General features: G+C 40.9%; 1 protein-coding gene across 1 annotated transcript; it reads left to right on the forward strand.

Moving 5' to 3' along the window:
- The first annotated feature begins 317 nt into the window (after nucleotides 1–317).
- Nucleotides 318–3,170, forward strand: LOC115666881 (uncharacterized). Its single transcript, XM_056307645.1, has 3 exons — nucleotides 318–436; nucleotides 1,752–1,940; nucleotides 2,717–3,170. The coding sequence occupies exons 2-3, from the start codon at nucleotides 1,769–1,771 to the stop codon at nucleotides 2,908–2,910; spliced, it is 366 nt and encodes a 121-aa protein (XP_056163620.1). The 5' UTR covers nucleotides 318–436; nucleotides 1,752–1,768; the 3' UTR covers nucleotides 2,911–3,170.
- The last annotated feature ends 14,196 nt before the right edge of the window (nucleotides 3,171–17,366 follow it).

A 17,366-nucleotide genomic window follows, 5' to 3' on the forward strand; every position in this document is an offset into this window, starting at 1 on the left:
ACTACTCTACACCATTCATGACTTGAACCTATAAGATTGACGAGCTCGTCATAGTAATTCCACCAAGATATAAGATAATAAAAGTAAAAGACCCTCGAACATGTAAAGAAAAGGAATCCTTCAAAAACAAAAAAAAAATACTAAAATGCCAAATTTCCTAACTGATAGGGATTGTAAAGGGCAAAAAATAGTAATCACAAAAGTCAAATATATATATATATATATATATATATATATATTTTTGGTCGAAAAGAATATATTAAAAAAAATAGAAAATCATAGCAAACAGTATATTAATCGAGAGAAATCCCAAACACCGTCGTCTTCCCCTACGCTCTTCGCAATTTGAAATTTTGAATATTAGGGCTCGCCCAGTTTCAGTTTCTTCCGCTCGAAGTCTCTCCCTCCGCCATCTCTCGCAGCGCCAGCGCTTCCGGTAATCGATCCCCTAATCTCTCCTTCTCTTTCTCTGTTCTGGGATTTCGTATTCGTTTTCTGGGTATCACGCGCTTTGCATCTGTGAACCGACGCGGGCGTTCTCGCTGATGATCGTGTCCTGCATCCTGGTGCCTCGAATTCGCTGTACCGCGCGCTTCTCTCGGCTTTTGTGAGCATTTTTCGAAGTGGGCTCGGTGTGGTTTGATTGTTGGCACGAAATATTTTCATGGGGTGTGATCTGTTTCCCGAGTTTTGTCATTGCGGTGCTCTTTGCGACTCGGCTATAGTTTTTCCTTAAGTAGTTAGGTTGATTGGGCATGACCCAGATTCCTGTTGTCTGATGATTTTGCCTGTCATGGGTCTCTCTTGTCTGGTCTGGCTAGTAATGAACTTTTGCTTGTTAACAACTGCTTCCGCAGGTTTGCTGTTGTTGGCGAATGATTCGCGTTTCCCCCCCCACAATTATCCCCTTGTGTTATGTCATTCTTGTCTCTGGCCAATCATTTGGTTTCTGATCCTGTGCTTTATTGATATGTGGTGGACCGCTTGTCCCACCTATGGCTCCTGCAAATTGTGAATGCCGAAGTATTGTCCCGTCTAGTTTTAACTTACTTGGTAGGATCATCATCTGTCTAGGCTTGAAGTAGACAGCATATTTTCTGTTTTGTTATGGAGAAGTCTTCTAGAGTATTGAAATGAATCTAGTTGGAAGTGCTGCGAAGTTATCCCTGGTGGGTTGACCATTAGTGCTGATGTTATTTGTAGCTTCATGCCGTGTTTATTCTAGAGATTCTGTCACGATATATGTTTTCTCAGCCTGCCATTGTTAGTTTTTGTTTTCTTACGAAATTGATCAGCCGCTTAAGTAGGAGTTTTATGAAACTACTGCCTGGTAGTCTACTTACCGAGGAGTATTACGTCCCTTGAAATCCTTGCCTAGGCCTTGTTGGCCTACTGAGCCTACTATCTTTAACGGTTCTAATTCACAATTTTGCATACTACTTTTCAAAAGAAGAGATGTGGGCAAATGTAGGTCAAGTAGTAGATCTAAAATAAGAATTACGTTTCAAAAATTTGTCCAATTTTGGAGAATCTTTTATATTTTGTAAAGCTTCTGGCTCAATCTCATCTGTGTTGTACAGGTGATATAAGTTGGTGGAATGCAATTTGGAAGTCTCTTTGCATGATTGACAAAAGATTGGCATTTTACTATTTGATCTTACTATCCCACTTTGTAGGGCAAATGGCATTAATATCATGCCCTTTTCCAACATGTTCTCTTGCGATTTATCGTTATTGTTTTACTGCTGCAGCAATCAAGCATTGAAGGATGGCGACCAGATCAGCAAACATGAAAGGTTTCTTCAAACAGAAGAAGAACACAAAAGCCACTTCCACTAAGAAGGGCTCTTCCAAAAGATCACCAACTAATGCATCAACTATTGGTTCTAATGTGACCCAACCGCCTGCCCTCATATCCCATGGCTCCCTTAACCTGAAAGGTCTCCCTCCTCTCTCTCTCTCTCTCTCTCTCTCTCATATTTCATCTATGATCCTAGTTTTGTCATACTGTCATGTGGTCCTGTGGACTTGTGCCTGTTTCACTGAATAATGGTTCGCTACTGGGTTTTCTGAGGAAATTCCAGGTAGATGCATGATGTTTTACAAAATAGGACTTGCTTGGTAGAAAGCATAAAACAGTGTGAAGGCTGCTTATGAGAAAACAACTTAGGCTCCGTTCGTTTGGCGGAAAATATTCTCCTTTTGGAAAATATTTTCCCGGAAGTCATTTTCCTGGAAAATGTTTTTCCGGAACATAATTTTCCGGTGTTCGGCGACCAATATGAAAAAGTTTCGGAAAATATTTTTCGCCGGCGACTGGCGGCGGCGTTCGGCGGTGGCGTCCGGCGGCGGCGTCCGGCGGCGTCGTCCGGCGACCGACGGCCAACATCCGGCGTCCGGCGGCGGCTGGCGACCGGCAGTGGCGGCCGGCGACCTTAGTGAAGAAGAAGAAGAAGAAGCTCCGGAAAATGATTTCCGCTTTTGAAGAAGCGGAAGTCATTTTCCGTAGACTTAGGCTATTTTGTGAGGGGGGAAGGAAAATATTTTCCCACGGAAAACGTTTTCCGCCCCCCCGAACACCGGAAAACCCAGAAAATATTTTCCGGAAGAATATTTTCCGCCAAACGAACGGAGCCTTAATGTTTGACAATTTCTTTTTCTGCTCAAGAAAGTTTAGCACTCTTTTTGCTAAAGTGGGTGGTCTATGATTTTGCAGATGATCACAATCAAGTAGAGGAAGTGCTGAGGCAGTTTGACATGAACATGGCTTACGGACCATGCCTTGGAATGACTCGACTTTCTCGCTGGGAGCGTGCTCAGAAACTCGGTTTGAACCCTCCGAAAGAAGTCGAGGTCCTCTTAAAAGGTGGAAGAGTAAGTTCTGAGTGCCTGTGGGATGGGCGCGTCTAGAACTATAAATTTTTGGGATCTACTGCTTTCTGTTTGTGATATATTGTGAACTCTCAAATAGTACCTCCAGTCGGCATCCCCAGTTGTCAGGCGCCCAGCTGTGCCCTTCTGTCTCGACACAAACAACGGCCAGTTGATTTATGTGTAAAGGATCTGTTTCTCTGATTAGTTTTTTATGCCAGTTAACTGAATTCTCATTCTTGGAGGCATGTTACACTGGGTTGGCTTTGGTGAAATCGATTTGGGTGAACATTAGTACAGTTTTTGTTGTATCGGTCAGTTTCTTATGATCGCTAACATCGATTTCAATCAATGGTATGCCGCACTAAAAGCTAAAACCTGTGATTTTGGACAACTTAAAAGACAATCGTATGATTTTTATCTTCTCTTTCTTTGACATGTCGATATCTGTTTATATCCTCTGGTCGGCGATCTCGTGATGTGTTGTAAGTCTGCCCTCGAATGACCAAATGCCAAAAAGCAAAATGCAAGAACTCATATTTTCTGGAGAAAAATTATCGTACTTTACAATTGACCCATTAATAAGAACGAACTTTTGCTTGAAAGATAAAAATATCCATGAATTTATAACTTCGTGAATTTAATAATCCGGCTGTTTTCGTCGCCAAATGCGTCGTTAATTCTATTCTTGTCAAATCCCACCAAGAAATGATGGACAAGAAAAAGTCGAACCTTGAAGCAATATAATAAGAATGGGAGGATTCAAGCTCCTTTATCTTAGGTAATGTTCTTATGCTTCTTCTATGCAAAACAAAATAATATTATACTGGAGCGATCCACGCCAAATGATCTCCACAAGGAGAATTTCAACCCTAAAATTTTCCCCTTCAAGTTCCCTAAATGGGCCCTTGCAATTTAGATCAACTTTCATAATTTTGTCATTGAGCGATGGATTGAGTTTTAACTAGAAGTAGTTGAGATTATTACAATGTGATTCATTCACTTTTTCACACACTTTCTCATCCTCCATTTTTCAGACGACATGTCTTAGGCCAATCTTGTCACGTAAATAGTAGAACACTCTATTTAGCGCTCGTCACATATCCAGGTGGAGGCCACCAATTAGTCCCTTTATCTCTCTCTTATGCACCTCTCCTTTCTCTTCTTCTTCACCGTTCTTCAATCCCTCTGTCTCTCTCCTCTCTTCTGCACCTCCTAAGGCCAGACCAGCGGCCGATCCCTTCTTTGGCACGACTCCACCATTGAGGTCGTCTGCCGCCCTTGCGGCTGCCCCCTTAGGTCCAAGAACAAGCCCAAGCCCCCCTGTAGTCATCACCCGCGACCCCAAGCCCTCCCTCAACCCCTGCATCCTCGAGATCTCCTGCGGCTCCGATGTTGTTGCCTCCTTCCAGAGGTCATCAGCCACCGCCCCGGGCCCAAGAACAAGCCTAATCCCCCCCCATCGTCATCAACCACGACGATCCCGCGCCCTCTCTTAGCCCGTGCATCCTCGAGGTCCCCTGTGGCTCCCATGTCGTCGCCTCCCTTCACTGCTTCCGGATTTGACGAGGGCTCGTCAGATCCGGCAGAAGGATTGATCAAAGGAAAGGGATTGATCTTGTAAACCTCTCGCCTTAGAACGTTGCTAGTAGCATTGTATGACTCGTCAAAACAAAGGTGGTCCAATTCCCCAACCCAAAAAAAATCCCAGTCTTTCTTAGCCGTACGCACAACGGGAAGGCGTCAAGCGACATCGCCAATCGCTGCTCTCTAGACTAGACCACTATACTAAGTTATCATCGGTCGTCAACTCCAATGTCTCTCGTCTGCAATTTTGGCAGATTATTGCTCCCAGATTCCGTCGTCAAACACTTCGCCATCGTGTCCCCACACTCGACACCCCAACTTGCCTTTGCATGTTTTACTAATGTAAACGCGATTCCGATAGTGTGGTCCCTCCTTAACAAAGGAGCGAAAAGGAATAGAAAAGATCAAAATCAAAGACGCCTCTGGTTAGTAGGGACGGACATTCCCGGAGATACCACCATGAATCCAGGGTCTATGGTTGTTTATTGTCAAATCGGCCAACCAAATCTTTGTTGTACTCTCTTTTTTAACAAGAACATTACAAAAGTAAGAGACTGGTAAGAAGAAAACATTTCAATTCACTTCGCTTAGGTATACAAAGACCGCGTTTAGTCGAGCTTCTAGGTTAAAAGGTTTGTTGGTCTGTTCGGAATGCAAATAATATGACTGCCGGTGATGGCTGGACACCGGCGCGCTAAATGTGGCATGGTCGACTCACATAACCCCTAGGCAAAGGTCGCGTGACCTCGGCAAGGGCTGCCCAGGGTTGCGACCTTAGGGTGCCCTCGTCAGTGCTAGATCAGGCACCATTGGTCGTTGCCAAGAGTTGCGCGACCTCTACCCGCGCAGCCTTATATCCGGCTCGTTGGCAACGTCCCGTGAGGTGAAAATTGGTGAGAGCATTTTCGGAATTTCAAAAATTTGGTGAGGGCAAAGTTGGAGGGAAAAAATGCATGAGCATTTTGAAAATGCTAAAGTCCGAAACTAGATAGGATGTGTCTTGGGCTTAAGCGACTTTAGAGGACTTTTATAAATACAATGCATTTCCCCAAGCTCTCAAAAAAAATTTCCAAACGATTTGACTTTTACCCTAGGGCTTTAGAGGTCACAACCAAAATTTGTGTTAAAATCAAAACCTGGTCACAAGTGACTAGCGCTAACAATTCTCTCTTGACATTACATAACGATATCTCGCTCCCTACGGAATATTCGGATTAAATCATAACTACTCCAACACTCGTAACACAAAGGCTAAACATCTCTCCACATGAGATATGCCAAGTCCACTAGGCATTATCATAAGGATCCCACGCTCCTTACGAAATGGTCGAATTGATTCATAACCACTCCCCGGGTCAGAAGTCTCTCCATGAGATATGTCGCCGTAATTGGGCAACTTGACACAAACGGATTCACTCATGACAAGAATCTAATTCGCAATTTGGCCAAATAAAATAATAAAAGAGCGACCTCATACCATTTCTGGACTTCAGTAGTACTTAGGCATGCTGGTTCTTAATCAAATTGGTTAGTTCTGTTCTTGCGGCCTTTTTACTTCATAAACTAAAGAGGGCCGCACCATGATTCCAAACCGAAGGACCAACAGCGGCAATTTTTTTTTTTTATAAAAGAGTAAGAAAGATGATCTAAAGCCACCTGCAACAGACCATAACAAACCAAAAACTCAGACATATCCTTTCCACGTCCAACCCTCTCTTAAATTCATGGCCTTCAATCTCAACCTGCAGATGATCTTAATCATAAATAAAGCACCAATGATGTACAGCGGCACACCAAGAGCACAAAAAACTCAGTGACAGACCACAAAAACCCGCCAGATCGTGCTTAAATCTCCTTCAAAGCCACGGGTCTGGAGTTTCTTGCAAATCTGGGTTTGAACCAAGAACAGCTAGACCCGTGGAACTGCCCAAATTCACGCCCTCATATCTAATAACTTAAAAGACTCGTACCAAAATGCGCTCGCCCTAAATGAAATTACGTAACATATACTTTCAAATGCAACAAACATCTCGGAGAATGATAAACTATATAGATCAAACCAACCTCTCCATGTAGCCCACACGCGTGATCCACCTGGCCGGCCACGTACCAGCCACGGCCTAGTGTGGATCAGCTCTGTTTTTTGGCTCAAGTTTTGAGCCTCCTACCCAGTGTTCTGAGACACCATTTCCTACCATTTCATGTCCACATCCTTACCTTGGAATTAGTCTACATATCCATGGATTTAACTCATTTGAACATGTACCAAAACATGGCTCAAATCAGAGATGAACTCTGGACCAAAACTCATGCACCAGCAAGCATATACCCCAGCACACACACTGCCAAATCCGAGCTTGATCAAGCGCTCAAATGGCCATATCCCAAGCTTCACAGTTTGTACTATCCATTAATCACTCTAAACCATGTCATTTAACCACAAGGAAGATAAAAAAATGAACCTAAAAACACCCACCACATGTCATATTCAACAACAGCATACATGGGTGAATGGCCAAGTTCAAAGCAATCTCATGATTTAAATACCAAACCAAGATTCTACTCCCATATAACATCCATCACAACACAAGGATTCTACTCCCATATAACATCCGTCACAACACAAGGATTCTGCTCCCACATAACATCCATCACAACACAAGGATTCTACTCCCACATAACATCTATCACAACACAAGGAGGGATAATGCATATAAGGTAGCAGGTCGACTTTGGCAGTTGGTTGAGTCAGTTTTAACACTGAATTTTACCATATAACATTATACATCTGCTTCTACAGAACCACAATCAAACCATTCAAACCCGCATCTCTTTGAGACTTATACTCCGACTGGTACAGGAACTTCCCAGCCTGCAAAAGTTGCAAAATGAAATCTCAGAGCTTCTGCCCATTCAATCGCAGACGATCCAGTGCTCGCTAGATAGGTTCATCCGAACTAACCTGGTTGGCGACGAGGCAATAGATTACAGCTTGTTCAGGCAGAATGGGAGCATCCGTTCCATTGCATCGGCGACCCACGCCCTGCGATTTTCATTCCACGACGACCATCTCTATCAAGAACTCGATCGAATGACCCAACACCGTTTCCATGTGAATTGGATATTATTACCTCTTGAATTCCCTGCCAATAGATCTTCAGCTCATCTTCCAAGCCATTTTTCACTTCCACGTCAATGGTATCTCCCAGTTGCGCCCGAATAGTCGGGATCGTCGTCTTCCCATTGACGGCGATCACCTCAACATTGTTGGCGCCCAACACCAGCTTCACCTCCCACCGGAAGGAGAGCTTTCTGGGCTCAGCCGTTCCCGGAAGCGCCAAAACAAAAGACGAGCGATGGAATTAGCCAACTCATCTCTCATATAGGCAGAGCTTGTGATGAAGCAGAATGGATATGGAAGGAGAAGATGATGCAGGGGAGGGTGTATTGAGAAAGACAAGAGTGTCGTGATGTCGGTTTGTGCTAAGCGGAGGATAGGCGGCGTGCTTTTTTTTCTTTTTCTTCTTCTTTATGTAATTTACAATTCGATACGCATATACGCTGACGCGGAATTAAACGAAGCAAATAAAAAATGAAAATCTGACCTTTTCCTTCCGCACGGCACCGCTCCGCAGCGGCTGTTGGTTCGGGGGCAAAACAATCATCGAGAATAAGGTACCGCATGATAACCATTCTGGTTCTGTCCAGAACTGGTTTTTGATCCCAGAATCAGTTTCGGATCAGAAACCCGTTTGTTAACGCAATTTCGTTTTTCTATTTTTAGGACAAGTTTTTGTTCCCGAACCGATTCTGAACCGGAGATCAGAACAAAAAAAAAAAATTGATTTTCTATTTCTAGACCAAAAATTGGCTTAGGACAGACCACGTGGGAGGACACGGATGTAATTAGACTTTGGGTCGTTGAATTTGCCATTTTGATCATTGCCTAAAGAGGATGATTGGTGCTTGGGATTTGCCCAAAAGGGGTCTTGGGATTTCTTGTCGTTTTCACCTCTCTGGGGCGCCCCCCGATTTTTAATTAGGCTTTGGGTCGTTGTCCCAAATTAACAACTAGAAAAAAAAAACAAAGAGAGGAAAGAGATGCTTCTTTATTGATTCAAAAGTATACCGGGGGAAAAATAAATTCCATTTAATAGGACGGTATTTTAAAAGGGACCGGCGCCGCATCGAAACCCCCGAAGCTTATCGCGAAAATACGATCGAGTCCTAAAACTTGTGACGAAAATGCAATCGAATCGTAAAACTTATCAAAATTAGTCCAATCGTGTCCGTTAATGGATTGTATTTTTCGAAAATTTTAGAACTCGATTGTATTTTCGTGACAAATTGTAAAACTTGATTTGTACTTTCGCGATGAATTTCAGGACTTTCGACGGACTTATCCTTATTTTAAATGAAATCGTTGCTCTACGGGTAACGGATGTTTTGTTTTGTCCGGTTTCGATGTCGTCTTATGAGTCACTTTTCTTGTAGGTGTGTGGGTAAACGTGTAGCCTAAGAAACATGCCCGGGTCCTATAATATAAGGGGTTGTCAACGTCCTTGCTTCGTATGTGTTCAATTTAGTCCCTGAACTATATGAAAATGTTCAATATAGTCCCTGCACTTGAATTGACAGAAGGATTATATTGAACATTTTCAAATAGTTCAAGGACTAAATTGAATATATATTAAAAGTTTAGGGACCACATTGAACAAATCAAAAGTTCAGGGACCAAATTGAACATTAGGTTAAAGTTCAGGGACTACATTGAACAAATTAAAAGTTTAGGATCAAATTGCACATTAGGTCAAAGTTTAGGGACTATTTGTGTCGTTTTCCTTATAATATAGGGGGTTGTCAACGTCCTTGCTTCGTATTTTCACAGTTTCAAAGGGAATTAGTCATCTCTGCCTTTGGTATGTGTTGAACAAACATTAGACAGTGAATTTTTTAAAGGTCTCCATGGAATTTTTTTATGACAAGGCACGGAACAATCAAGACACGATGCACAAGAGCGTGATTCCAATCTCGATACCAACGCATTGAGCTCGAGTTCATATATGTTAATTATCCTCGCATCGGAAGCGGGGGGCAGCTCGCTCGACACCATCGATTAATGAAGAGGATTTGTTTTCGAGCTTAACAAGATAGAAAATTTCGTCACGAGAAACACTTCTTGCGACAGAATATTGCTTTGCAGCAAAAACAATTGTCACGACACGTGATATGTAGTGAAAGAGCAACTTATTTGATAGGAATCTTCAATCAATGTTCATACTACAAGTTACATTCTGCGGGCATTCCTATCTACACAAACATCTATGTTGCTATGGTCCACACACCCCGTGACAAAAAGAGAGAGATTTTCGCTTCTTCCTCAGCCAATCGCCTATGGCCAGTCGCAAGGAAGAAGAAGAAAAAGAAAGAAAAGGACAAAAATAAGAAAAAGAAAAATAATTTAAAAATTAGAATTTTTTGGTAATCTTCCCTAGAAAATCAAATCAGATACCGAACGGTGGAAAATATATTCTAGTTCATTTACATAGCTTGATCACTCAAAAGAACCCATGGATACCTTGCGTAACGATTGAGATTATTTTCAATGTAAGGTGCAAAGTGACGTCTTCAATTGATGCGAGAAAGAGAGATTACCTGGAGAAGTAAGTTTTGCCGAGAGGAAGTCATTGAGAGGCTTTAGTCCCCTGCTTTACGTGGAGATCTGAGAATGGTGATTGGCCACGACTTTCGATCGATTGGAGATACGAAGAATCGATGTGCGAGTGAGTGAAGCGACGAGCTTGAACCTTCAAATCAAGGCGGCAAAGCAACAGAGAAGAGAGAGCGAGAGAGGAGGGTCTAAAATCGGTTGGCTTTTGTTTTTTTCGATTTTACTAGAATATTGGAGAAGAATTAAAGCATTTTGTTCGCATTTCAAATTTCAAATTTGGCCGTCCATAGCGGGATGTGTTCGCGCCGCGGTCGGCGTCGCTTGTCCATGGCTAACCACTGTTACATGTCCAGGCATTTAGGAGGAGGAAAGAGCGAGATGTCCTCGGTGGGTGTTAATGGAGGAGGAGGCAGAGGAAGAAAGAGATTTTGATTGTTTTGTCATTTTGACTTTTAGAGAGGTGTATGGAGCCAAAGAAAGGGGTGAAGATAGCGGCCGCCATAGAGAAGATTATGTCAATAATTAAGGAAGTTATAGAATGCAACATACAAGAGCCTCCAACTGGGTTCTAAAGTAACTAAGCTTCAGTCCATGGTTGTCATCCGAGGAGGAAAATGAGCGAAAGCCAAAGAAATATAATGATTGCTCAAAAATGGATGTATACTTTCCTTCATGGTGTTTGTATATATTTTAAAGTAATCTTAACAATGCAAATCAATTCCCTAGAGAAATCAAGAAATCTTTGAGCATTTTACGTGAACAAAGGTATGTACCAATTTAATGATATAGTTGATGATATACTTATTATGGGCAATGAGAAAATGCCATAAAAATATATTCCAGTTCCATTTACATCACAAGTACTTTTCGGGAATTGAATCCGACTCCAAAAGAACCCATGGATACCTTGCGTAACGATTTGAGATTATTTTCAATGTAAGGTGTCAAAGTGACGTCTTCAATTGATGCGAGAAAGAGAGATTTCAAATAAGATGGTCAAGTATTTAAAGAAGTGCCAAGTTTTGCCAGAGAGGAAGTCATTGAGAGGCTTTTAGTCCCCTGCTTTACGTGGAGATCTGAGAATGGTGATTGGCCACGACTTTCGATCGATTGGAGATACGAAGAATCGATGTGCGAGTGAGTGAAGCGACGAGAAAATATTTTATTTCCTTTATTTATTTATGCATTGTATTATAAATTTGTACATCATGTATTGAGCAATACAGAGAAATATCCACTGAATTTTCTCCCAAAGCCATCTCTCCTTGTCTTCGATCTTGCTTTCTTTCAGATCACTTGGTGCCGCTAATCCAGGAACGTCATGTACTTTTCCTTTCTTCTGTGCGGCATCTCGAAGGGCATACGCTGTCGGTTCCTTTTTGCTGAAAAAGAAGAGACGCAGCGGCAGAAGCAAATGAGAAAAGCAAAGCAAAGAGCGAGACTGCAATAGACGGAGTTTGCTTCGCGATAACAACGGGCCACGTCCAAGGAGGAGAACCGAGCTAGCAGGTCCAGGCCTTCAACGATAAGTGCCCGTACTTCCCATGGTGCACGATCTGGGCACTTTAACCCAGTTAACAATAATTGAACTAAGCTTTGGCCCATGGCTATCATCGGACTAGAAATAATAAATTAACTAAATAAAATTTGTTATTAAATAAAAAAATATAAAAGAACATAAAGATTGAAATGCACATGAATAACTAGAAAAGTATATATGTGTTGCGACAAAACATATGGGGAAATTACCAAAAAAGTCTTAAACCTATTCATTTGTGCCAATTTAGTCATAAATATTTCAGTTTTGCCAATTTAGTCCTAAACTATTTGACAATTTGCCAATTTTTTCATTTCCGCCAATTTTTATCGAAATCGTTAGAGTGGATGCTAGCAATGTCATATAGCACGATTGGCATAGACAACCAAATCTTGACGTAGATAATTTTTAAAAAATTATTATTCTTATTTTTATTTATATTTCTTTTTCTTTTTCTTCTAAGTTTGACGAGGCTAGCAACACTTTCATTTGGTTGTAATGAAATGTCTATCTGGAAGGGCGCAACGCTAGCCCTGGCGGCAGGCTTTATGACCCTCGTCAATGGCTGCGGCCCTCACCTAGTGTTGATCGGCCCTTGCCTGTGATTAGCAAAGGTGGCGACCTCGCCGGACATCGTAGAAAAAGCAGAGGAAAGGAAAGAAAAAATAATATAAAATAAAAAAATATAGAAAAAATAAAATAAAAATTTATAAAAATTATCCTGACATCTCCAACTCCTAACGAATTGGGAACTTTATTTACTACTAGAAAACCAATGAAAAAGTTCTCTATTTTCTATATGGGTTAGTTTTCAACCCGTTTAAAACCTATGAAGTTGTTAGGCATTTATTTTTCAAACCCACTTAAGCTTGTTTTTAAAACTTAAGGTGACCGATGTATGATTTGCATAATTAAATATGAGTTTTTTTTTGTCAAACATTAAATATGAGTTAAAATAGGGATTCTAGACCCATTTTGCCATCTCTAGAATGATTAAAGAAGAATATGGGCTGAGCTTGGTTACATTTAAAATTGGGCTTGTGAATTTTAATCGAAAATGGCTTGATTAATAAATCCATTTTTAGCTTATCCTTGCGGAGACCAAATTCGACTATTTGCATGTGGACTAAACCCAAGAGTTCGGCCCACGTCCTTGGAGTCCAAATTTGATCCCATGCACGGACCAGGTCCAGGGGCCAGGCCTGAGTCCCAATTTTCCAGAATATAATAATATAAAATAGTTCATTTTGGTCGGAAAATTTAAAAATAGTAAAAAATTGAATTTTTTTAAAAAAATGGAAAATAGTTAGGAAAATAGGTATTGATTTGCTTGTTAGATTTTAGTATTAGTTTTAGTTTTGTTTCATTTAGTTGGTATACATGTACTTCAGAGATTTTAGTAAGTGCCTTTGATATAGTTGAGCTTTAGGTAAATTAGCCTTTTATAAAAGAAATTAAATTCTATTTGAATTTAGCTTATAGGGTTGCTGTCCTAGGGCTTAATATTAGGGCCATGTTATATTTTTGATTGATTTATATTAGATTACTTTAGTGTACCCTATCTTTACTTGTCCTTTTATTACCATGCCAGATGAATTGGTTGTGATTCCTTCATATTGTTTTGGTGTTGTGATTTGCTTGTTTTAGTAGATCAGTTAGGTTACATTTTAGGACCATAATAAACACAAAAACATTGCATGGACATTTAGTGGATGAGACTTTAGGATTCATAATCCAGTAAAAAGACCGTGTGGACAATTTGGTTGACAAATGGTCGAGTTTAGGTATCGAAAGGGTGTTAGTTGAATTACTAGTGTAATAAAGTTTTCGACCTTAGATCTCTGGTTGTGTAGGAAGTAAGGTATTCTCTCATACCTCATCTGGTTTTTAGCTGACCCTAACAGACTAATGGCGATTCCATTTCCCATAGAATCTCATAGGATAAATCAATTAAAAGGAAAAATCCAACATCGCGCGAGGTAAGGATTTGAGAAAACCTGAGCCGATTAGAGACCGTTGGTCTCAACTTGGCACTACCTTTAAACCTGTTTATTCTTGCCCATCGGGCGGGTCGCAACACCCACTTGGATGTTTTTGTACGCTGATGGAAAATATGATATTCTGGAATTGAGTTCAATTGCCACATTTGGTCACACACCCGCGATTCCAAACAGCCAATATCTTCAATTTCCTCCTCCCTGAAGCGGATGCCATGTGCATTCGAGTTATCATTTCTGACAGGGCATTGCAAATCTGATTTGAGAGTGATAGCTCTCCCGTCTTGAACAACTTCAAAATCACAACTGTATGATGGAAGGAACACATGTATTACAGGATGTTCAAAGATGGCTAACAGTTGCCTAAGAGGGGTCCTTATATCCAATTTCCTGAAGGTGCCAAGTGTAGAAACGAACTCGCTAGGTTGAACATTTAACGAGCAGATAAGTCTGATAGGCAGCATGTAAGATGGACAAACTTGATCTGAAGCACCCCTCCATTGAAGAGAATGATTCATAGCTTTACCAATCATGAAGAAAGATTAAAGTTCACGAGCAAGCTTAAAGAAGGGAAGATTACCTTTGTATATTTACGAATAAATTTCTGAGATTGATTATCTGTTCATCACAGAATGGTTTTAGCTGATGGTTCCATGGACCAAGCTTCAGATGTCCCTCAAGTACGGTCGGAAGGGTCATGTCCCCATGACGTCATTGCTTTTTCCCCGGAATGGGCAGGAGCACAAATTGATTCTCATCTTTAGAGGTGAATATAAATACGGCACATTAACTCTCATCAACATTAAACTACACATGACTCACCCATTATCACAAAGAACCACATCTGTCTGTCGAGTGAAAGCGCCATTCAATTGTCGGTGAAATAAATTTCTTGCTGAGACAATTAGACACAGATGAGAAACTCAAAAAAATAATTCCAAAATCAGATTCCAACTAGAAATCTTCATATGAAAAAAACATCTTAAAAAAACGAGGGCTCATATAGGCGGAAGAACGAAAGTGCTACTACATCAGCTAGGCTTGACTGGGCCGTCAAACAAGCATGACGGGTTGAAAATGCTCATATCCAAATTGACCCATTGCCAACAATTGATTTTTAGTCAATATATCAGCTTAAGTGGTAGAACCCCTTTTTCATCTGCTAACAAGACCAGAAGTTCGGGCCAGATGGCCAGCATAGTGCATTACAAGTTCACGACAATATTTTGGAGCATCCCCAGTGCCGATCTGAGCACAACCTTAGTTCCCACCAGGCTATCGAGCCTCTCATCCCCTTACTCGATTCTACTGCTCCAGCCGTCCAGCAATTGGCAGCTGAGCTTCTGTCTCATCTGCTTTCAGAAGAACAAATCCAGAAGGACTCAGTAACACTGCAGGTAATTGGTCCCCTCGCACGAGTACTTGGTTCTGGGATACATATGTTGCAGCAGAGGGACACAAAGGCCCTAGAAAGTATTGCACTCGCATGGCCGAATGAAATAGCAAAAGAAGGGTGGAGATGCAGAGCTTTCCAAAGTGATATTGCGAACTGACCCTTTGCTTCCCCATGCTTTATGGGAATCTTCATTTTATATAGAATAATGCTTACATAATGGTTCGTTACTCGTGCAAAGAGTGACGGACCATTACTGACCACAAAATTTGCACATTGGAACCTTATGACTTCTTTGTCCGGTTCCTGAAATGCAAACTAAGAAACAATTCTTTTGTTCGTTTTTTTTCCCTTGAAGTCTGCAAACTTCTTAAGCAGAGAATGTGTAAACAAGTTATACAATGATTTTTTCATCCTTTTTATTTATTGACAAATTTTCAAAAACTAGTTTCCTTTAAAAAATTCATGACACGTAAAAACACAAAAATTCTACAATATGCATCTAGTGCAGGTATGTCTGCTTTTAACTCATTGACCCAATTCTATGGAATTTTAAGTAGTATTCCAATAAATCATTTGAATTTTGTGTTTAGAGACATTTTCAAATAATATATTATTTTAAACATATGATGAACGGCGGATCTGTATTATTTAATGAGATATGACATTCGGATTGAAATGCATTATTTGCTAGATAATCAATGTATTATGCTCTAATTGATCAATTTAATGTGATTGATTACAATAAGCATGCTTTAAAGGGCATATTTTATTGTGAAAATTTCATTTTTTGGTCGGAGGAGTACTTTTATAGAAGCAATATTTCTATGACTGTTGCAAAATTATTTGCACATAACCTGAACTAAAACTTTAAGGAAAAAAAAAAGGCTATAATAAGACAAAGAGGACCAAACTTGACCTTTGGGTTGCCCCTCTCTCTGAAGTTGGAATATGTGGCTGGGAGTTCACCGGTATTCTTGAGAATAACGGTGACTGTCAGCCTAGCCGCCCTTTTATATATCGCATGTTCAGAAAAATGGTTCTCTCTCATTCATTTGACGGTAAAAGTCCAACTAATCACAGCTTAGCGACGCCTTGAATAGCATAGTTGACATTTTAAGTTATTTTATTGTCAATTTACCACATTGATCTAGTGCCACATTGTTCTGACCAAGTCCATGCGCTTCAAGTTGGAAAAACAGTTGCACTGTGCTTGTTAAACATAATATGTAATTTAGGTGTACTGTTCATTCATTTAGGTTTACTGTTCATTCTTTCCCTATATAAAGGGACTTGGCCTTATAGTTCAATGCAAGTAATATACACAAATTTCACTCATCTCAACTTGGTAATGACCGCTGGTGGAGAATCCGCGGGAGGTGCAGACACGTCAGAAGTGGTCAAAGTAGGGTCACCAGAATGTCCTGCTTCAAGATGAGAGAAATGTACATCTAGAATGGAAGAGTTAGATGTGGATGGAGGTGTAGTGTCTTCTGGAAATAAGTCCACGGAAGGATTGGTAAAGAAAGGAACATGAGTAGAGGGGTCGAAGGGATGAATAGAGGAGAACATCTTGTGTTCCCAAAACGTGACATGACGAGACACACGAAGACGATTGGAAGCGGGATCCCAACATCTATACCCTTTATGCTCAATGCCATATCCAAGGAAGCAGCATACATGGGCACGAGGTTCTAATTTCGTGCGCTCATGTGGATGAAGGTGCACAAAACAGGCACTACCAAAAACACGTAGAAGAGTGTAATTTGGGACACTACCATACAAACGCTCGTAAGGAGAGATGTGACCTATAATAGGTGATGGAGTACGATTTATAGTGTAAACAAGAGCATGTGACAAGCTTCCCCCAAAACCGTTCTCAGACAAGAGGCGTAGATGAGCAGAGTGCGTACAACATCTAAGATATGCCTATGCTTACGTTCAGCTCTACCATTTTGTTGAGAGGTGCCAGGGCAAGAGCGATGAATGATAGTACCATTCTCCGAGAATCTGGTACCTTTACTCCTCCTATTTCTAGCACTTCTACTATGTCTACTACTCCAGGTATTTCTGATTCTTGGTTCTTTGATTCTGTTTGTTGCAATCACATGACATCAAACTCTGCCTTATTTCAGTCTAGATCCTCCACTTTACATGCACCTCATATTCTTACCGCGATAATTCACATATGAGAGTTAGTCATACAGAAACATTTCCACATCTACATTATCTTTAACTAACACATTCCTTGTTCCTAAACTCTCACTTAACTTGATCTCCGTCGGCCAATTGTGTGAACTTGGTCTTGAT

Source organism: Syzygium oleosum, unplaced genomic scaffold, assembly GCF_021117445.2.
Source record: "Syzygium oleosum isolate NSW1041296 unplaced genomic scaffold, Sole_v2.1 Sole_v2.57, whole genome shotgun sequence".
Taxonomy (NCBI): Eukaryota; Viridiplantae; Streptophyta; class Magnoliopsida; order Myrtales; family Myrtaceae; genus Syzygium; species Syzygium oleosum.